At 44.8% G+C, this 21,928-nt stretch overlaps 1 protein-coding gene across 1 annotated transcript in view; it reads left to right on the top strand.

Moving 5' to 3' along the window:
* ATF7 (activating transcription factor 7) overlaps window positions 1–21,922 on the top strand; it is a 33,536-nt gene extending 11,614 nt beyond the window's left edge. The window contains exons 4-11 of the mRNA XM_015419912.1: window positions 880–1,023; window positions 4,127–4,284; window positions 4,776–4,875; window positions 5,787–5,900; window positions 10,440–10,592; window positions 11,722–11,919; window positions 14,787–14,895; window positions 21,204–21,922. Of these exons, the coding sequence (XP_015275398.1) occupies window positions 880–1,023; window positions 4,127–4,284; window positions 4,776–4,875; window positions 5,787–5,900; window positions 10,440–10,592; window positions 11,722–11,919; window positions 14,787–14,895; window positions 21,204–21,421 (1,194 nt within the window). The 3' untranslated portion in view covers window positions 21,422–21,922. The remainder of the gene's footprint in view (window positions 1–879; window positions 1,024–4,126; window positions 4,285–4,775; window positions 4,876–5,786; window positions 5,901–10,439; window positions 10,593–11,721; window positions 11,920–14,786; window positions 14,896–21,203) is intronic.
* Window positions 21,923–21,928: the final 6 nt, after the last annotated feature.

The following is a 21,928-nucleotide window of genomic DNA, read 5'->3' as shown; positions in this document are numbered from 1 at the left end:
CTGCTTATCTGCGTACCACATTTTTATGTGGTAGTTTTCCGCTTTCAGTTGGCTTTTGCTTTTTGCTGGTTTTGCTTTACCGTGGACATTCCAGGCTCCTAGTTTTGCCATTTGCTTTTGCTGGTCTTCTGACTCATTGATTGAAGAAGGCAGTAACAAAATTGCTGTTAAGAAAATTGGAAGAGGCCAAGCAGCACTGTGGAAAATAGGTGTGGTGGCATGTTGCCAGGTTCAGACATATGGTTAGATTTTATTACAATGGACTGGTCATAGATTTGCAATAACTCGTACGGCTCTCTTGTTGGCTTTTGCTTAAATCAAGTAATAATTCAAAAATGACTTATATAGCAGCTTACAGTGCTTCTGTGAATGAAAGTGCTTTCTGTAACCTGCAGGTATTTCAACCTTTTTTTATTTTAGTGAAGCCTCAAAGAGAAAAACTTTGAAAAGAATTGCTTGTATAGGTGTTTGCAGAATCCTAGAACACTGCATTTCTGAACTAACAAGCATTCTTTGTACAAGCTTCTAGAACAGCCTTGTAGTTGGGCGTTCATTTTCCGCGAGTTGCTTGATGAGCATGCAAGTAGCAAACAGCTCCTCCGTGTCTTGGGGAGCCATACTTGCAGCCTCAGTAGCACTACTTTATGCATTTGTCCCCTCCTAGCCTTATAGAGCTAGTAGTAGTCTTCTGAGGATGGGGAAAGCTGTGGTATAAAGCCGCAGTGGGGCCCATGTACAGTGTAGACAAAGTGGCACTGTGGATCGCTGATCACAGTCGGCTTTTTACCCAACTTCACTAGAGGGGAAAGGGCAACAGTCTGCAGAGACAATGAGGATGTATATAGAATTCACAATTTAGTGTGTTATCTTTTTCTGTAGTGTTCTGGACCGCTGGATATGTCTCTGTCCTCTCCCCCCTCTTCCCCAGACATCAAAATAAAAGAGGAAGAGCCTGTGGAAGTAGACTCGTCCCCTTCTGACAGTCCAATAGCAAGTCCACGGACACCACAGACCAAGGAGAAGGTGAGTTGTCTTTTCACCTGCTTTCAGTGGTTTCCTCCCATTGATGTGCATTAGTTAACAACATAGAACACGAGCGTTTAGAGGATCGTCTGTCCATGTATAGCCTTGCCTAGAGGGAACGCTGCATTCTTCATCTTGGGCCCTCCTTTTCAGTGGCTACCACCCCCAAATGTGGAATGCCTCCCATCTGTCTCCTGCGTCCGCCGCAATCACTGTGTTTGTTTCAGACCACACCAAGATTATTGTAAAATTTCAGTGAACTTTTAGTTGAGTAGTGTGTGTTCTCTATTGTTTGCCTGTACATTAGATTTTAGTTGGCTGCTGTCCCATGGTTACTTAGTGCTATGAGCTGGTGCTTCCATTGCAGGAGGTGGAGAAATAGAAACTGCAGTTTGTGTGATAGCAGCAGCAGCCCTTTTTGAAGCTGCCATAGCCATGCGAATCACTTCTGTCATGTGTCTTTCTCCATGTGATTCCACCCAAGGTTGTGAGGCCACCAGTGACCTGGCATGCCGCAGTGGCCTGGGAACTAAGAGGCAGCAGAACTGGACCATTAAGTGAAAGAGCCCTGAGAGAATGAAGTAAACTGGGTGTCTGCTTTTCAAGTCTGTGCCTGTCAATATATGGAGGCTTTTCCTGTTGAAGTGGAGGGTAACACACATGTAATAAGTCTGCACCATGATGCGAATTACTATCTGAATCCAAACCAGATTACTGGCAGGACAAGGAATGGGCTGCAAATAGGCTATTGTGACTCAATGGGATTGTGATCTGACAGTGGAAGGTGCTGATGGATGCAGATCTTTCCCATGTGCTCCACCACCTAGCAGTCCTTTCTGCCCTCAAGAAAGTTGATTCCTGGGATCACAGGCCCCATGTGGAAGGAGGAGGGGGTGAAGTCACTCTTCTGCTCTTCCACCCATGCTGTTCTGGTGACAGGAGTGAGAGGAAAAGGTAGTTCCACTCCTTCCCTCCCTCCTCAGTGTAGTGCCCAGCCTGTGTGCTCATTTGTCCATGTGTATTCTATGATCCCCGGAATCAACTTTTCTAAGGTCAGGAAGGATTGCTGGGGAGGAGGCAAAAGAGGGAAAGATCTGTGATACTTGCACCTATGGACTGCTGGATCCAGTGCCGTATCTGGTGCATTCCTCGGGTGTGGTTATCCTAAAGTGTCTGCCCAAGAGAGGGATTTCCAGTCCTCATGAGTAGTTTTTTAAAAGATAAAGACAATTGGTACTCAGCTTTGAAGAACCAAGTGAGTGAAGAAGCAACTCCGAAAGGAAACATTTTTCCCCATCTTAAAAGCCCCCTCACCCTTCCACAGTCCCAGCTAACTGCCCCTACCTACTGTTTACTCATGTCCTGTAAGTCTGATTCATTCTTCCTTCCCCTCCATCATTGTGCTAAATTCAGTAGGATGAGGTGTGAGGCATGACTGGCATGACATTAAAGCAAGATCGCTTTGAATGGGAAATGAAGTTCAGAGCTAATTAATTTTTTTAACATTTATATGCTGCACTTCTCAATCAACAATTTCCAAGGCAATTTACAGTAATACGGTAGAGCTGAAAACACAGGGCAAATTCCATGGAAGCAGCAACAGATAAAACCGAACTGAGCCCAGCAGCCAAATGAGAAAAGAACAAAGGGACAGAAACAATAAATCAATATGAAATAGCAATTACCGGAGAAGATAGTCAAGTAACTACCTCTGCTGGGGTTCTTTTTCATGTTAAATTAGAAGAGCAGTATTAAATAAAGTAACAAAACAAGTAAAAGGGATGTGCCTTCCATAACTTGGGCAACACAGCAGAAAAAATGTTTTGCGTTAGTCCCACCTAGAGTTGGCAACTCTTGATTGGGAAATAGTGGGAGATTTGGGGGTGGAGCCTGAGGAGGGCAGGGCTTGGAAGGGGAGGGACTTCAGTGGGGTATAATTTCATAGAGTCCACCTTCCAAAGCAGGCATTTTCCCCAGGTGAACTGAACTTTGTCACTTGGAGATCACTTGTAATCCCAGGAGATCTCCAGCCACCACCTGGAGGTTGGCAACCCTAGTCCCACCTCACTCATGCAAAGGGGAGAAAACGTAAGAATAGGCAGGTTCATATGAAAGAAGGCAAAGGAGTTTGAGCTTTTTTATCAGACCAGGTAATGTTTGCATGATTTATTCAAGTGGCGGTGAAGCATTGAAAAATACAGGTTCCTGTGTTTGAGAAATTCTCTTATGTATTTATAATCACTGGTGTTTTCATTATGTTGGTGTAGACAGTATGTTAAGGTTAACATATTTTGAAAAGCAAAAAAGAGGACATACTTCCCAACTGACCACTTCAGACCAGTGATCACTGTGACAAATCTCATTTTAAATACCCCTACTATTTAAACTGTGATAATTGCTACTATCTAGGAGGATTCCTAACCTTCCAACCCAAAAAGAGGACATTTTGTCAGTTTTTTCAAAAGGCCCCAAAAGAGGATGGACACCAAAAGAAAAGAAAGAGGACATCTGGTAACCCTATACTATGTTAAAGTAGGTTAGCAAAGTTTTTATGTTTGTTGGGAATCTCACTCTGATCAGAATATCCAGAGAGGGATTATTTATCTTGTGCTTCAGACAGAGTTTAGAGCTTCAGCTATTTAAACATTTATCTAAAACGGGCATATATCACTTTTCTGTCTATAGCACTTCGAAGCAGAAATCAAAATCGTAATATAATAAACGTATCAATAAAAATAGTAAGAGACCCAAAAGTCACTAGACTTGTGCATTTTCCGAAATGTCATGGCCGGAGCAAACTTGGCATAGGGCAGGAGAACACTTAGCCAACCAAAGCTTGGACTTTGACAGGTATCAAATGGACACCTGGTGAGCATTCATTGGGGAAGGGAGCACCATAAATGGGGTACAACAACAGAAAAGGGGGGGCATGGATATTAGTTACTATTTGTGCAGCTGAAGTAATCATTACTCTGTCTATCCATTTTCCCATGAGCAGTGGTCTTAAAGATTTACCAGGTTGTTGAGGATTGACGCGAAGATCACACATGATTATTTCCACAAAGTGTTAATGTCTAACACTGCATCTCTGTGTGTTTTTCAGGAGAGTGCTTCCAAGCCTGTTATCCTTTCCACTCCTACTCCAACAATCGTGCGTCCTGGGTCACTACCACTGCACTTGGGGTATGATCCTCTACATCCCACTCTTCCTTCTCCAACTTCTGTCATCACCCAGGCTCCGCCTTCCAACAGACAGCTTGGGTAAGTAACAGACTGCACAGAAGTGTGTGGGAAGAAGGGATCTTAACAAGGCTTTTAACTGGGCCTTCAGTAACTACTGGCCAGTAGCTTTTGCTGCAGTCTTACGATCTCAAGTCTTGCAGGTTACAGCAGTTGTATATGAGAAACCTGAACAGGAGCAGCCGTAGGAAAGTCAAGTAGGGTTAGGGTTAAACCTTGAGCAGATAAAAGCAACCTGGGAGAGTCTGCTCTTTTGCAGCCCGTATGCTTGTAGACGAGGAAGCCAATATCTGGCAGGTAAAATGTTAGGTTAGGTTGATGTTCCTCCTAACAGACTCGTCTGCCCCTGCAAAGATGTTCAGCCTGTTCCATGGGTGGCTTAGCATGGGGGGGCTCTGTGCATCAAAAGGGAATCAGCTGCATCTGGTATGTGCTGGGCAGGAACTTCTGATCACACATGTAAGCTAAACTGAGATGTGTATTGTGTGGTTTGTTTGTTTGTTTTCTTCCAGATCTCCAACCAGCTCCGTACCACTTGTCATGCAACTTGTGAATGGGCAGACCATGCCTGTTCTTCCTGGCCCTCCTGTTCAGATGCCTTCTGTCATATCGGTAATAGAAGTTTCCAGCATGGCCGCATTTGATGTAGGAAGGGACAGCTTTTCCCTTTGTAGAGCATATGTGGATACTTTAATTTGCAAAACTGACATCCCTCTCTACCCCTCTGTGTGAGATAAGCCTTGGCTGGAGGGGAGGGGGCGGAGGGACCCGTCGCCTGCAAGGTAGCAGTGCCTGCCAAACACATTGCAGGGCATTAAGGCTCAAAACCGAAGCCTCCATCAGAGCAGATGGCTTTCACTGTTGGTTCCAGGGCTGGGAACTGCAGGCTCTCTGATTAGCTAGCTCTGTGCTGGAATCATTCAAGCTTGCAGAGAACATGTTGGCCTTTCCAAGGCAGGGGGGACGGGACCCTCCCTCCCTGGCCTCTTCAGGGCATGAAATGGTTATTTAGCTTTTATTTCTGCAAATGAATTTTCTCGGGATATGTGATTGACAAACTTGAGTACCTTCTGCTGCAGTCTGCGTTGCTTCAGCTGCCGACTATACTACGTGGGCAAATTCACTGTCGATTTCATGGTGGGGTACTGTGAATCCCTTTAAGCCTTCCAAAAAGTTGTTGCCTTGTGTTGGGGGAGTGGAGGTTATAAATTCTACAAGACCAGTAGTTGCCTTGTATTCATGATTAGTAGGAACATTTACACCCAAGGTATCTAAAAAATGCTGCCTGAGGAGAGCATTTCTTTTCCATTTCTTTTGCCTCCAGTATCTATCTTTTCAGAGCAACCATTGATAGTGCTGTGACCTAAAGCAGCTGTGATACTGCTTTTAAAAGAATTGATGGTATCCCCCTAACATATACTGTTCATCAGGAAAATATTGTTTCCCTCAAGGAGGGAGTTGTGTAAAGAGAGTACCATAAAAATTGCTTCACTTAACACAAGGTTCCCTTTTGGCCTCTACAGCTTGCGAGGCCGATGTCTGTAGTGCCAAACATTCCTGGTATTCCTGGTCCTCCCATTGTCGGCAGTGGCTCCATTTCACCATCAGGCCTTCCAATGCACTCAGAAGCTAAAATGGTGAGTTCCGTTATGTTACGTGGCCCTTATGAGGTCAGAAAGGCAGGTTTTGTAAAATGAAATAATAGGCTCTGCAACCTGTGACTGTGGGTTTGGGAAATGTGTTAGGGGGGAATATGAGTGAATTAACTTCACAGGAATGATCTCAATCTGTTTTCCGGTAATTATTTCTGTATTTACCCCCAAACAATAACAGCGTTAAGAGAGAAAAATAAGCTGACCAGCTGAAAGGATCTGGTAAGAGGTGATATGGAAGACAGTTTCCTGGGACCCTGGAGAGCCAAGGCCAAACTGAGTAGATAGTACCAGCCTTGATGGAGTCCAAGGGTCTGATTCAGTATAAGGCAGCTTCATGTGTGACTTCTGCTATCATGTATTCCAGGTTACCTGTTCTAACTCTGCAACCAACTCCTACAACATGTGGCTAACTCTGCTTTAAACTGCTTAGTCAATATCATCTCTCTGCTGGATAGCCATGGACGCTACCCTAAAAGCTTTGTTATTTGGCACTCTTGTGGAATGGGAGTTTCTGGTGAATCAGATGTGCCAGATGCTCAAGCTTATTGCTCTGCTCCACTCTCTACCACGTGTACTCCATGGTGGCCAAACCTCGCCCCGTTGGGAATGCCACGGTGACAACCCCTAAGCCTGTTGGACCCTTCCTCCCAAACCACAGAGCCATCTTACGTAGGCCTACTAGCAGGCCAGCTGCCCATGAGCTTTCTGGTAAAGCTGGCTCCTGACAGTTCGAGGCAGGCTGAGAGAGGAAGCAACTAGCAGATGGTGGCAGTGGTTGCCAGAAGACCAACCACAGTCTCCTGCCCAAAGATGTGGAGGGTTTAGTGACCAAGGGGGAGGAAGAGCCTGCCATCTGGGCCATGCCAGTTAACTGGATAGCCAAGTGCCGGATAAAAAGCTTTTACAGTGTCTGTCCGTTTAAAGACGTGACCTCAGCTGAAAGGGTTGGGGTGCGGAAGGGTAAAATAAAATAAAGGGGTAAAGAAAGGAGTAATGGGCAGCAAAGGGGTGGAGGCAGGCATCAAGATCTCATGTCAGCTACTTGAGTGCAGAGTCAGATTTAGGAAGCCTCATCCTTATTTTTTACTGGACATCTCAGACCATCTGGTTAAAGTCAGTGCCAGGTGGAATGACAGTGTTCCATTTTGAAATCTGTATATTTTCACATATAAGAATTAAAACATACTGGTCTACAGCTAAACCAAAAAAAATGTGGCCCTATAACATACGTGCCTCTTGCTCTCCAGAATTACATATGCATATACAGAGATATTTGTTTGGCTGTTTGTATACATACGAAGGAAGATGATTTATTTGAAGTCCGAGACTTCAGTCCTGTGCATGTTTATTAGGATGCACGTCTCAGTAAATGAACAATGAGGCTTTAACAAGTGTCCAGAAATTTGCAGGAGCAAGAGGATGTTTCTCCATGAGAAGGAACAGAAGTGTCCATTTTGTGAGCTGGATCAAGTCATAAATATTTATGGTTGGAGAATCTGAATCTTGATTTCATTATCTAGTTAAATATTTGTATTTTTCCAAAACACTTTTTATATAAAACAGTTAACAATAAAATAATAAGCCAGGCCAACCAATGCAATAGAATAATTGAAAGAAAAAGAAATATCAAATGACCTTTGTCTAGCACCCAAATTTTAATTCCTGAAGTGCCAGATGGATCTGTCTACTGAAGGCATTCCAAGGCCCTAGCAACCACAACTGAAAGCGTCCTGTCTCATGCCCCATCCACCTCAAACTTTGGAAGTGAAATCACCAAGAGAAACCGCTTCAGATGAAAATCCGTGAATTTTCAGGGTTATAAGGGAGAAAGTGGTCCTTCAGGTGGTTTGAGGGCATCAGGATGGGAGTGCAAGATCATCGAGATGAACTCTCTGGTAAGCCACAGGACGGCATTTCCTGGATCCTCATGCCTGTGTTGACTTGCAGGATTCCTACTGGATTTTTGTATTAGCAACAACAATGGATGATTTATTGGGCCATTTGCAATTCTTAACCTCAGGTCACATATTTTTCCCCATGGTGTTCTCATTTTACATAGAAAAACAGCCTAAAGCTCCATATTTGATAGCTCTGTTTCTGTTTTTAGAGATTAGAAGCATAGGCTTTACCATACTTACGTGTTACCTTCAGCTTTCTTCTTAAACCAAGTTTGTTGTTTTTTAAAAAAAATACTTGCTATAATCTTAAACGTCTTTAAAAATAAAAAAAAATCCTATTTTTAAAGGATTTGTTTGAACATGTACTTACCTTTCTTCCATGGCATCTCAAAAAAACTGCCAATGAAAAAGGCGAATTAGTGCCATTTCTTTCTTTCTTTTTCTTTTTGTTTCCAGTTTCTGTGCAGAACATTTTTTTTTAATATGGAAGGAAAAAATAAAGTAGCTCAATAGTAGGTTCACTGTAGTAATTTGATAACGTAATCCAGGAGTGATTTTCATTCATAGCTTCCTAGGATGGTCAGGTTTGTGGAGCAGTTTTTCCATCTGGTCTGTGCTGGTATCATTGGGGTCCAGGATTCTAGCAGCTCTTAGAGAGGAGAGAAAAAGAAACAAATATAATGAAAATAAATGCTTTAATACAAAAAAGGACATAATTATTTATATACATTATTTATCCACTGCCCTTCAAGTAGGTACTGATTTACAGCATTAAAATACAAAATACAAAAGATAAAACATAAAAACAATAAACAGAACTAATAATATAAAACTACTGTTCTTAGCTATAAATTAGCAAAAATAGCAGTGAAAACCCAACAGCTAAAAACTAAAGAGCTAACTGGAACAGTAGTAGTAATAATGCCACTATAAAAACAAAAGGCAGTAAGAAAACAAAGTCCATAAGAACACATAACCAAAATATGATTGCCATCAAAATCAACTTAGCAGGGTTCTGGCCTTCCAGAAAAGCTATCTATAGTAGTCTTCACCAGGATACAAAGAAGAAGAGATTGGATTTATACCCCGCCTTTCACTACCTGAAGGAGTCTCAGAGAGACCTATAATTCCTCTCCCTTCCCCTCCCCACAACACCTACCCTGTGAGGTAGGTGGGGCTGCGAGAGCTCTCCCGAGAACTGCCCTTGAGAGAACAGCTGTGAAAGAACTTATGACTGACCCAAGGTCACACCAGCAACTGCATGTGGAGAAGTGGGGAATCAAACCTGGTTCTCCCAGATTAGAGTCTACGCTCTTAACCACTACACCAAACTGGTCTCGGGAGCAATAAGAGCTGACCAGCGTACTGTGAGCAAGGAATTCCAGAGCTTGGAGGCATCACAGAAAAGGCTGTCTCCGGGGTTTTCTCCAAGCTCATCTCACTTAAGGCCAAACCACAGAGAACTCATGAAGCTGCCTTATACTGAATCAGACTGTTGATCCATCAAGGTCATTATTGTCTACTAAGACCGGCAGCGGCTCTTCACAGCCACAGGATATGTCTAATAAATAAATAAATAAGTATACAGCCAGTTTTCAGTGACACCTACCTGTGTGGCATAATAATGTCTAGTTCCAGTATACTGAAAGATGACCAGTGCTGTTGAGATGAGTGTTTTTTAAAGGTAATACCTGTAGTTATTATTATACATAACCCATATTTTCACAAACTATTTATTGTGTTGTTCCAAATACCAGTTAGTTAAATATTTTGATTTGCTGTGAAGTTTTTCAGGAAAGGGAAAGGCTTATTTTTATTTTTTTGCCAGATTTTCAACTCTTATTGCTTGGGCTCATGCAAAGAAATTGTGTTAGCCTGGTGACTTTTTAAATTATTTTCTTTGAACTGCCAGCAGTCCCCTCCTCTTTATCCAAAGCTGCTTTTGAAACTCCCCTTGGTTTCCGAAGCAGTTTTCCATATGGCATGGGCCAGGTGCAGCTGTTTGGCAATGTAGTTCAGCATTACTTTGGATTCTGCCTCTGATGATGCATGTGTCAAAGGCCATAGTTACAAAAATGTACAAAAATACATGTAACGTAACTAAAATAGGACTTAATTTATATCAGGGCTAATCTTGGGACTATATATGAAGCAGCAAGCTAATGCATTTGGAGGGCATCTTCTGCTAGGGCCTCTTGCTCTTCAGGGTTATGTAGGAATTCAAAAGTCCTTCAAATTAGTCCCTGTTAAGGGGGATATATGAAGACCCAACAGATCATGGGCATCTAAAATATGGGTGGTATCTTCTAAGACCTTGAAATATTTCTTAACTGGATGTGTGGAACAGATTAGCATGTATTCCATATTAATGTGACAGATTCTCCTAATATACTACTGTTGTTCTGACAATTCATAGATATTTTTAGAGAATTTACAGACCTTTTGCCAGCCTGTATCTCTCCTGAGAACAGAAATGAGAATCTGAAGCTAATAGAATATCCCAAGAACTCTTCCAGTCATTCCATGCAAAAGCCAGTGTGCCTGCAGCGAACTGAGAAGATGGAGCAAAAACCTCAGAAAGGAACCACAGAGCCTCTGTTAACTGTTTTTCTTTCTCTTCCAGAGGCTGAAAGCCAGCCTGACTCAAGGAGTTACTTCATCCCTAAATGGTAGCAGCATGATGGTCGGATCAGCTAGCACAATGGTGACATCTCGTCCCGAACAGGGTCAGATACTCATCCAGCACCCTGACGCACCTTCTCCAGCGCAACCACAGGTCTGCTGGAAATCACAATGTATTTAAATAGGGGGCTACCGCATGGAGGGATGGTAGTCGTTTGGAAATATCTTTGGCTACACTTGCACCTTAGAACATCACGCAGCATCTAATAGTGCGATGAGGGTGCACAGCACACGCAACGATGACCCTCCTGTCATACCGTCTTCAGCTTTGGGGGGGGAAGCCATTTGTCTGCAGCCAAGATGTCCAGGTGTTAGCACAACTCAGTGTCTGTCTCCATAACCCTTCCTCTGCCACCCTAGCCTGTGTTCTAAGCTTTTCCCAAAAACACTGCATCAAACAATTCAGATTCTGCTAACCGAAACTTTTTAAAAATGGGACATGTTATATACACGTGGACCTAATTCATGCCGTTCTTCCCAGTTGCCAAATTTGGGTTCTCTGGTTGCAGAATCTGGGCAGTTCAGGCACTGTTCCTGATTCCTCTGAGATAGATATAGGAAGCCTGTTGGCCCTGCATAGAGACTCCACTGCTTCTGTCACCGCTCACTGCCAGGCATTTGCCAGTCAGACGTTATAGCCGGTAGGGATGCAGTTTGGAATACGGAAGCAATATTTTGAGATCTTCTCCCTGTTTTAATTACTTGGGTCTAAACACACCCCATTTGCTCCTGCCAACACACCAACTGCCAGCCTTCCATCAAAATCGCCACCTGCTCTGTCAGCTAGACCAGCTTCCAAAAGTTTACTATCCATATGTGCCTGACAATGAGTAACTGGTATGCATAATTTAGAGGCTGCACTAAGGTGAGAACCTGTAGATCTATGTCTCTTTTGGCCGCTCACTTCCTTCCTTCAAAATAACATGAAAATCTGTGTTGGTCTTAAAGAATAACCATCACAAGAGCAATAAGGTGTTGCTGTGGAAAGACTACTGATGTGTGAATATTTTTAATGGGTGCAATCATTCTCCTGTTGGGATGCAAAGATAGCATGTACACAATGGATTTTTTTTTGAATGTGTCCTTCCACTGACAAAGCCTGGAATCAGGGAAATTAAACCACATTGATGCTAATTAGGTGCTGAGAGCTCTGAAAGATGCACGGGGCTGTATCATTAATATTGCCTGCTGATTTGTTATATCATTCCACTCTTTAACCCTAGGTTTCCCCAGCTCAGCCCACGCCTAGCACTGGTGGCAGACGGAGACGCACAGTGGAGGAAGATCCAGACGAACGCAGGCAACGTTTCCTGGAAAGGAACCGCGCTGCAGCCTCCCGCTGCCGTCAGAAACGCAAGCTATGGGTGTCTTCCTTGGAGAAGAAGGCCGAGGAGCTCACAACGCAGAACATACAGCTAAGTGTAAGTGTGGCACCGGTGTTCCCAGCAGCAACAGTTTACCTTGCAAGTGGTTCCACTTGGGAAAGGTTCCAAAGGCGACACAAGATTAAAGTGCCACAAGATTATCTTTTTTACATTTGTTTGCTTTGCTGTAACAGATTTATTATGGCATAAACTTCCATGGGCTAGAGCCCATCTCGTCACATGCATGGATATATGATATGGGGGGATTGTAAGCATTGTGGATCAAAAGGCAGTGAAACGCAATAGGTACAGTCTGACATAAAATACTTACACTTACACTTAGCTGTATGTTCTGCGTTGTGAGCTCCTCGGCTCACATATTTCTAAGCAGTGCTAAGAAGTTTAAAAAGGGCACTTTGACCATTCAAAGCATCATTAATAGCTGATAATGCAATCTATTAAGATAGTATCAGGTGGTCCTGACCTGGGTAGCCCAGGCAAGCCCGATCTCGTCAGATCTTGGAAGCTAAGCAGGGCCAAACCCAGCAAATACTTGAAAGGGAGACCTCCAAGGAATACCAGGGCTGGGATGCAGAGGCAGACAGTAGTGAGCCACCTCTCTGAAATGTCCAAGCCCCCTAGGGGATAGCATCAGGCGGGTAGCTGTGTTGGTCTGCAGGCGAACAGCAAGATTAGAGTCCAGTAACATCTTAAAGACCAACAGAGGGAGCTTTGTCTTTTGAAAGCTTATAACCTGGAAATCTGGCTGCTCTTTAAGGTGCTACTGCACTCCAGTCTCTTAAGTTGATTCAGGAGGTCTAATCACCTGTACTGTATGAGGAAACAATTTTTGGAGACCTAATTGGACAACTTTCTGATGAATTTTAATTCACCAAGCACATTGTCCTTTTGTTGAATAACGGTGGCATGTGAATTAGCAGCAGAATGTCCTAGGATATAATAAAATGTAATCCCACTGGTTTCTGAAAGTTGGCAGGTGTGTGGATAGACTGACCTGTTTATCTCACATAAACAACAGGATGTCACTGTCGTCTTGTGGTGGCCTACATTATAATGGAGGTTAAGCTGATGAGCGAGCCCTCCATTGTATGGCTACTGCTAGATTCTGACACTGTTGCCCTGAGTGTGGAACCAGGTTGGCATTGTGGTTTTGTTCTTTTTTACAGACCCCAGCAGCTCCGAGGTTTGTCCCTACTAGACAACCTGTTGTTGCTGAATAATCATTTTAGGTTAGGGGCTGAGGTAAACCTGACTCTTCCCCCCCCCCCCAATGCCAGCTGTGAGACCAGTTGTCCCTTTCCCTTCCTTTAAAATTACAGTCAAGAATGGAGTAGAGCGAGTTCTCCGAGTCCATACATACGCCATCCTCTTCCTAGGGTTTCTATGCATTTCCAAAGGATGTCATTGCAGACTTGAAAGGGGCTGCTTCTGTGGCCATTCAAGTTCTCTCTTCCTAAAAGAATTCCCTCTATGTGTGTGTTGACTTAAATTTCCCCATCCCTTTATTTGAAGGTTTTGGAACGCTGCCTACAGACCCGCCGTGGTGGAGTTACAAGTCCAAGCAGGTTCTGCTCAGATGTTTCAACAGGCTGTGGCCTGTAACCCCTGACACTGACTCTCCTGCTTGTTAGGAGCTAAGAATAGCAGGAGGCATTCTTAGACCCTACCCAGCTGGTGCCGTGACTCTTCAGTAGCTGCATTCTGCATTCCCTTGCATTGCTTTGCCTCCGCTGTGTGGTTTAGGTGGATTGTTCACCTTTCCTGTGTTTCAGCAATAGAAATACATTTGAATTATAAATCTTCCACCAAGCCACAGGAGGTGCTTAACTTTCAGTCCATCTGTCCAATTGGTTGAACTGTAATTATATTCTAATAGCAACTTGTGACCCTCATCTTCAGATAGCTAAATCTGCAGATCAGGGCCACATGGACGCTAAAGAGATTTTTCTGAAAACTTGGGGGACCCCCTGGGTTTGCAGAGAAATCTGATTTTAAAAAAAGCAGTGGGAGGTTTAAGTTCCCCTACCTCCAGCTGCGTGGCTGGCCAGAAGCTGCAATAGGCTCGGTGACAAAGGCACGGCAGCCCAGGAGCTGCGCTGGGACCAGTATCTGTGGTGTGGCAGCCCGGGGGCCACACTGAGCCTGGCAGCGACAGCCCAGAAGCCATCCTGGACTTGGCATTGGTGGCACAGCAGCCTGGGAGCTGCGCTGGGCCTAGCAGTGGTAGAGGAGGATGCCAGACTCAGAAGACGCACCAGACTTGGCAGTTGGGGGGGGGGGAGCACTATGGTATTCCGCCCTCCCAGCTGGAGGCAGCGGAGGAGGACATCGAGCTCAGGAGCCATGCCAAGATCCCCTCCTGCAAGTCTCCCCGCACCACTAAGCTGTAAAGGGAACCACCAGCAATGAGGGGGAGGGGTTCCCCCCCCCCCAGAATCACGGGTCCCCACCAGTTTTTATTATAATTTACAGTTTATATCTCACCTTTCTGCCCAATGAGGGCCACAAAGATGGCTAACAATTAAAAAAAAAAAACGAAAAAGTGCAAATAGAGAACAAGTACTTTTGAAGACCTAGGGCATTTTGTATTTTGATTTTTCTTTTAGTATAGCTTAATTAATTATATTTCCAGCTTGAACTTAGTCATTAAAAGGCAGCCACGGTAAAAGTCAGCAGCATAGAGCTTCATTTAAGCATAGGGCAAGATCACAGGACAGTTCAAATACACAGAAGAGGCCTTCAGTAACCTGCAAAGGCTCTGGCTTGCAATCCAGCGACCTTTGGTGATATGCAGTAGCTCTTATTGATGGTGGCCCACTTCAAATGCTTACTCTGCTTATAACGATTAGAGGCTGGATGTGCGCAAACACATGCAGTGAAAGTAAATGTTCCCTTTCCCACAGAATGAAGTTACACTATTAAGGAATGAAGTTGCTCAACTCAAACAGCTACTGTTGGCTCACAAGGACTGCCCAGTCACTGCATTACAGAAGAAAACACAAGGCTATCTCGGTATGTTGCAGGCTGTGAATGTACTTGTGGGGCTCTGGTTATGGTGTCCCTGGGTTGAATCTCATTTCTGCCATGAACTCACTCCATGGCCGTAGGCCAGGCACTATTTTTTTAGTTCAGTTTCTCCCAAGAATGCTTTATGGCATTGTTCTAAAGATTACTGAGATAATTTTGTGTTGGTGTATGTGACTGCATGAGAAGTGTTTTTCTAAAGTGTTATATGGATCCCTGGCATTACTAGGTTGGATTCCACAGAACACTTTTGCTTACACAAGAGCTCTTGCACAAGCTGAAACGCATAGTCATCAGAAGTAGCCTTTGCGTTTTGTCACCCTGACATCCCAACATGTTTCTGCTCGCACAAGATATAGTGCAAGGTACGTTTCAGCAACCTCTCACTCGAGAATGACCTACTTTAATCAAATCGTATCACACATCCAAACTGAACTGTAATTACTGCATTAAATAGCCTTTTGATTTTTGCGTACAGCTACAGTGATCGTAGGAGCTGCGGTGGCTCAAGTGGTTAAGACGCTGAACTGCAGGCTGTGAAAGGTCGCTAGTTCAACAGTTCAAGACCCGAGTGTGCCACATGACGGAGTGAGCTCCCGTCTCTAGTTCCAGCTCCTGCCAACCTAGCAGTTCGAAAGCAAGAAATTGCAAGTAGATAAATAGGTACCACTTCAATGGAACGGTAACAGCGTTCCGTGCGCCTTGGTGTTGAGTCATGCCGGCCACATGACCACGGAAATGTATTCAGACAGCGCTGGCTCTTCGGCTTTGAAACGGAGATGAGCACCGCAACCCTAGAGTCGGATTTGACTGGCTTTCGAGCAAGGGAACCTTTACCTTTACAGTGATTGTAGATGAAAAGTCAGCCCTTTTTCTTAGAGTAGCTCTTGCAGAATATCTTATGCAAATGGAACTAAGTAAAATTTCTACAATTGCATGGCAGGATCCAACCCACTATGATAATCTGTAGGTATTTGCCTTGTTACATTCCTCAGCAGCATTATTAGATCCTGCAGATCCATTCCACTAACAAATTCACTTTCCTTTGGCACAGGGAGTGTTCCCCTGGTGTAAGAGATTCTTCCACTGGATCCATTTCACTAGTGGATCCAGCCCTATAAGTGCCTCTGTGACCATTTGCTACACAGAGATTTGGGAGAGGGTTTGAGACCCAGACCCCGGTTTGACCCTGCTAATAAAGGTTGTGTTGTATGTGATATTTCCTAACCAGTGATTAAAAGTATTTTGCATCTATAAAACCATACCATGTAGAAATATGTATTTCCTTAACATGCTTTACTCCTGGGTACACGTCAGAAAAGCAGCCTTGACCAGCCCCCACCACTACTACCACAGGGGATATCTGTGTATGCTGTATACATCAGAAGGTAGCCCCAGAGACCCCATTAGGCTGAGCGGTTGGGAACATTTGTGTGGGCTCATCTTTTGGTGACAAATTGTCATGTAAGCAGCAGGTGAACACCGCCCTTACTGCCTAAATGATGCCACCTCTCTCATTTTCCTTAAAATCCTTCCTCACAACCTATTTTTCTGTGCCTTTGACACAACAACCCTTTCCCCTAATGATGAATCAAAGCAAAATCACGTGTTGTTGGAACAAGCACACAGTCTTCTCCTGCTTACAGTTCCCTCTTTAGTCACTGTCCTAGTCATGGGTAAAGGAGCCCTCCTCTCTTGCTCTGCAGGTTGCCTTGAGCAGTAATGGTGCTGTGTTAATAGCAGCTGCACTGCAGATTTAGTCAGTGCAGACCAGCTTATGGAGACATCATACATTTTCAGTACAAAAATTATCCTGAGTAGTCCTGGATGGTCCAGGCTATCCCAGTCTCATCAGAACTCAGAAGCTAAGCAGGGTCAGGCCTGGTTAGTATTTGAATGGGAGACCACCAAGGAATTCAGGATTGCTAGGCAGAGAGGGGCAGTGGCAAACCACCTCTGAATGTCTCTTGCCTTGAAAATCCTGTGGGGTGGTCATAAATCAGCTGTGAACTGATGGCACTTTATACACACCCAGTCCTGGGCAGATGCAGTCCCAACATGCTGTAGTGGTAGCGTTGGGCTAGGATCTGGGAAGACCCGAGTTCCAGTCCCCACTGTGCTCTGGAAGCTTTCTGGGTGACCTTGGGCCAGTCACAAGGCAGAAGCAGCCTTGCCAAGGCATGTGGAAGTAAAGGGAGCCTTATGCTCTGGTTCCCACAGCAAGAGCAAAAAGTGCTTTGTTGTTAGCAAGTCACTGTAGGCTTCAGGCCTGTCCCATAGGGACTGATGAGATCAGTCGGCTTGGGCAGGGGTGGTGGTGGAAAAGGGTTTGTGAAGGGATGGGTTTACAGCTCAAACATAAGCTGCCATCCTCCTGTTCCCCAGAATGATCAGCAATCACAGGAAATAGCAGGACAGCAGCTACTGAGGCTTCCTCTTCTTCCTCACATCCCATTCCTTTAATTTAATTTAAATTGTTGCTATTCCTTCATTGCCTCCCCCCACTTGCGCACCACCGTTTTCTCAGCCTGGGTCTACGATGAGCTATGGTTGCCAACTTCTGGAGATTTTTGGGGCAGTCCTGGGGAAAGGACTCCAGTTTGTCCTGGGTTCTATGGTATACCACAGAGTCTGTCCACTACAGTGGTCATTTTCTCCAGGGGAACTGATCTCTGTCACCTGAAGGTTAGTGGTAATTCTAGGAGAACTCCAGGCCCCACCTGGAGGCTGTCAACCCCACCCAGGCCTTAGCTCTGTTAACTGTAGAGTCCAGGGATCGAACCTGGGGCCTTCTGTATGCAAAGAGATGCTCTACCACTGAGCCAATCTGTGTGATCCTTTTGTACTTCGGAGAGACTGTCATCTTTCATCCCATAATACTGCAGGGCCACTTGGGCCAGAATAACTTTGTTCAGCTGGTTTCAGGAGGGTAGCCATGTTGGTCTGCAATAGAAGAGCTGGGTTGAGTCCACTAACACCTTAGCGACCAACAAGATTTTGTTCAGCTGGTAGAGATGCGCACGCACACAAAAAAGAGCCTACAAGGCTGCCGGGATCATTCATGTTGCAGGAGGCCTCACTCTTGCAAATGTCACTTGCATGTAGCGAATAGGGCTGTGCATTGAGGTCTACCCGAACCAAAAATATACCTGGAAAACACCTTATCTGTATTTTTCCAATTTCGACAATGTATCCAAATGTAACCAGGATTTTTTGGGAGAAAAATACCAGATATGTTTAGGAATTACCAGTAAACCTGAATAATAACTGAGGGGCTGGAGCAAGTTGCTCCCGCACTCAGCTGTTTTGGGGCTTTCTTCTGCAGTCCTTTTAAACAGGGGAAGTTTAAAGGGACTGCAGCCCACAAAACAGCTGGGGGGGCACTCTCCCCGCCAGGTCAGCTGGGACTCTTTTTGGCTGTTTGACCAAACTGCCAAAGAGACCCCCAGTGGAGCCTGCAGGAAAAGTTCTCCTCACAGGATCAGCTCCTTTGCATGCTCTGTTGGGCAGTCTGGTTTAAACTGGGCTGCCCAGCAGAGCCCCATCAGATGGGCTCCTTTGCAAGCTCTTCTGGGCAGTCTGGTTTAAAGGGACTGCCCAAAAGAGCCCCAGCTGAACCACCTCTCAGCTGTTTTTTTGTGGCTTTGCTGCTGTTTTTTCTCCCCTCTGTATTTTTCAGTTCGAGTTTATTGGACCTGAAAAAAATCTGGAGTTCTAAAGCATCCCAGATCCAAATACTTTACTGGTATTGAGATCCAGGTTTTTTTGGGAATCCCAGACTTTTTGGGCAGGTTCAATAGACCTGAACTGAAAAATACCGAGATAAGCAAATTGCACACCCCCAGTAGCAAACACAAGCATGTACTTTGCTGCACTCTTGGCTTTTGTAGTTTTGATTCTCAGCAGTGACTTGCAGCTTGAGAAATGTGGCGGTGAAACCAAACCTTCTCCCTCTTCTTCTCCTCTAAAGGCTGTTCCTTTGTGTACAAAGCAGAAAGGCAGTGTGGTTCTCCCCCCCCCTAACTTAGGGGGTTTATGGATCACATTGTTAGTCCTTGAGTCTACTTGTGGCCGTAATAGAAATTTGGTTCACATCAGAATAATAACAGATTTCTCTTTTCTCTGAGAGAGAAGAATAGTGTGTGTGTGTGTGTGTGTATGCGCGCATTTGGTTCACATCAGAATAATAACAGATTCCTCTTTTCTCTGCGAGAGAAGAATAGTGTGTGTGTGTGTATGCGCGCATGCGTTTGCACACGCAGAGGGAGAGAGACATTTATGTTGTTATTACTGAGATTTGTGACTGAACAGCTTTTTAAACAAGAAATGCCAGGGCGCATGGATGGAATTATAGGTTCTTCATTCACAGTTGGGTTGTTTTTATTTATAATACCTTGTAAATCATTTGGGGGGAGGCAGCAGGGAGGGTTGAAAGAGTGATGTCAGTGTGTCTCATTCAGTAAGGAGAGAATGAAGAACATGGGCGTTGCCATCCACCATTCCACAGGATTCCCCCCCCCACACACAGTTGATTCTAAAAAGCTAAGCCAAATATTCACTTAAAATGGGGGGGGTGTAGTACAATGTGACTTGTGAATATTGGTTCAAAACAGAACTATTAACATTATCTTTTACAAAGCTGGACTTTATCTTTTGGGTTTTGGTTACATGTGTGCACCCTTGCAGCAAACAAGCAAATGCAATAGTGGGCTTTGCAGTTGATCTTGGCCAGGGTCGTTAAGGGTGCCTGCTCTCCAGCATCCTTTTCTGTGGCATATCCTGTGAACAGCAGCAGCTAATTACATCAGATCCCCACTCCCAGTCAGTTCCAGTACTCCACTTCCAGTCAGTTCCAGCGAAAACAAACTCCTCTTTAGCAAGAAGCACACTTCCGCACAACATTCCAGATAATGTCTGAATGGACATCATCATCACATGATATATGAGAACTGCAGGCTAAATAAGACCCAGTCTTCCACTTGGCACAGAGCTAAGGAGTGGGTGGTAGGTCTGTTCAGATTTGCTGGTTAATGAGAACTACATTTTTAGTATCAAAGCAGCCTATCAGCTAAGGCAAACACTTTCATACAAGGAAGCTGGCATCTTCTCAGCAATAGATCTTTTCATGAGCACCCCACAGGTACAGTTCCACATCCATGAAGAACAGCTCCAGGGCACGGGGGGGGGGGGGCAAAGCTTGCTTTCCTTTACTCCCAGAAAGTGTGTGTTGACATCACCCTAAAGTGCAGCAGTTGTGTGAGCCCCGGCACTTGCAAGCCATGTATCCATATTTCAGCCTTGAGCGCTTCAGTGGTGTGCCCAGTGATGCTTATTTGTACTATCACAGGGGAATACTCACATTCACGCTGATGGAAATGTAAAGTAATATTCAAAGAAAAGCCAGTGTAGTGTAGTGGTTAAACTGTCGGATCTGGGAAATCCAGGCTTGAATCCCCACTCATGCCATGGAGGCTCGCTGGGTGACCTTGGGCTAGTCACGCACTCTCAGCCTAACCGACCTCACAGGGTTGTTGTGAAGATAAAATGGAGGAGAGGAGAATGATGCGAGCCACATTGGGTCCCCATTGGGGTGAAAGGTGGAATATAAATGAATAAATAGAGCTCATAATCTTCGACTTCAACGTACAATACGTTGTAAGGAAATTTCTTGCTGTCTCCAATGTAAGGTCCCTTCCAGTTGAGGGATAAGGTTAATTAGCACTTGGGTCAGAGCTTTTGGAGTTGTGGCCCTATGGAATCAGATACTCTTTCAGACGTGACTTTGTAGACCATATACAGATAAATACAAATGCTTAAACTTGTGTTCAAACGTTTTTAGCTGATTGTGAGTCTTGCCATAATGTTTTGAGAGCCGCTTAGAGGACTGAAGCCTCCTCTTGCCCCCCCCCCAGTTCGAAAGGGGGCTGTCTGGTGCCCGGCAGGAGGAGAAGGACCAGTGCTGGGCCAAGGTCTGAAGATCTTTAAATCAGAATAGTGGTCTCCAGACTACTACATTTGACACCTGCTGTTCTGGCAGATTCTGGTTTACCTAGGCAATGTAAAAATGGATCATGTTTTAAAATCAACTCAGCAGCTGGAACAACTTTAAAAAAAATTCTAAGGAATGTGCTGTTGGGAGTTCCTCTAAAACTGGTGGAGCATATATGTGGTGGGAGGGAACAGAATGATTGCCCGGCTATCGTACACTTCTGGACTCGACTCCAGACCTCTAGAATCCTTCCAGCATGTTCTAAATACTTTTTCTTCTTCTTTTTTCTTGGGGGGAAAATGTCCAGAAAGCCCAAAGGAGAGCTCTGAGCCCACAGGTTCCCCAGCTCCCGTCATCCAGCACAGTTCTCTGACCGCCTCCTCCAATGGGCTAAGCGTCCGCTCCGCAGCTGAAGCCGTCGCCACCTCGGTCCTCACTCAGATGGCCAGCCAAAGGACAGAACTGAACGTGCCCCTGCAGTCGCACGTCATTATGGCTCCGCAGTCCCAGTCTGCTGGCAGATGATGTCTCCAATCAAAGTGACATAGAACTAACCAATAAGAACTTGCAGCCGGAGAGACTGATCCATAACTAAGCCCCTCGATCAATATGGGGTGGATACCATTTTTTGTTTTTGCCTTTTATTTTTGTTAAAAGTGAGTTAAGGGCAGCTATGGAGCTTCTAACACCAACATACATCCCATGCAGATCCTGGCCCCAAAGCAGATGTCCCATGACCCTCTGTTTCTAAAGGATGGCTTCAGACTGAGCAGCTTCACCATCCCTTAGGGAAGATCACTCCTGTAGAGTCAACAGTGCCCGGTGTGGTCTTAAAATGGTCACGGTTCAGGTATAAATTATGTTAACACTAAGCCTCCCTTAGCTTAGTTACTCATGGTGCTTTCTTGAGTTGGCCCCCTTGAGCAAAGCGAAACGAAAGGGGAGAGGCTGTGAATTTCAGCTGGTGCTGTCCGTTTTTAATTTTCGGCGTCCCACTGCTCTCAGCCGTCTCTGGTGTGTCCGTCGCCGCCG

The sequence above is a fragment of the Gekko japonicus genome, unplaced genomic scaffold, assembly GCF_001447785.1.
Source record: "Gekko japonicus isolate JY-2015 unplaced genomic scaffold, Gekko_japonicus_V1.1 scaffold3395, whole genome shotgun sequence".
NCBI classification, from domain to species: domain Eukaryota; kingdom Metazoa; phylum Chordata; class Lepidosauria; order Squamata; family Gekkonidae; genus Gekko; species Gekko japonicus.
The sequence above is the reverse complement of the archived record's forward strand: the minus strand, read 5'-3'. Positions and strand labels throughout refer to the sequence as shown.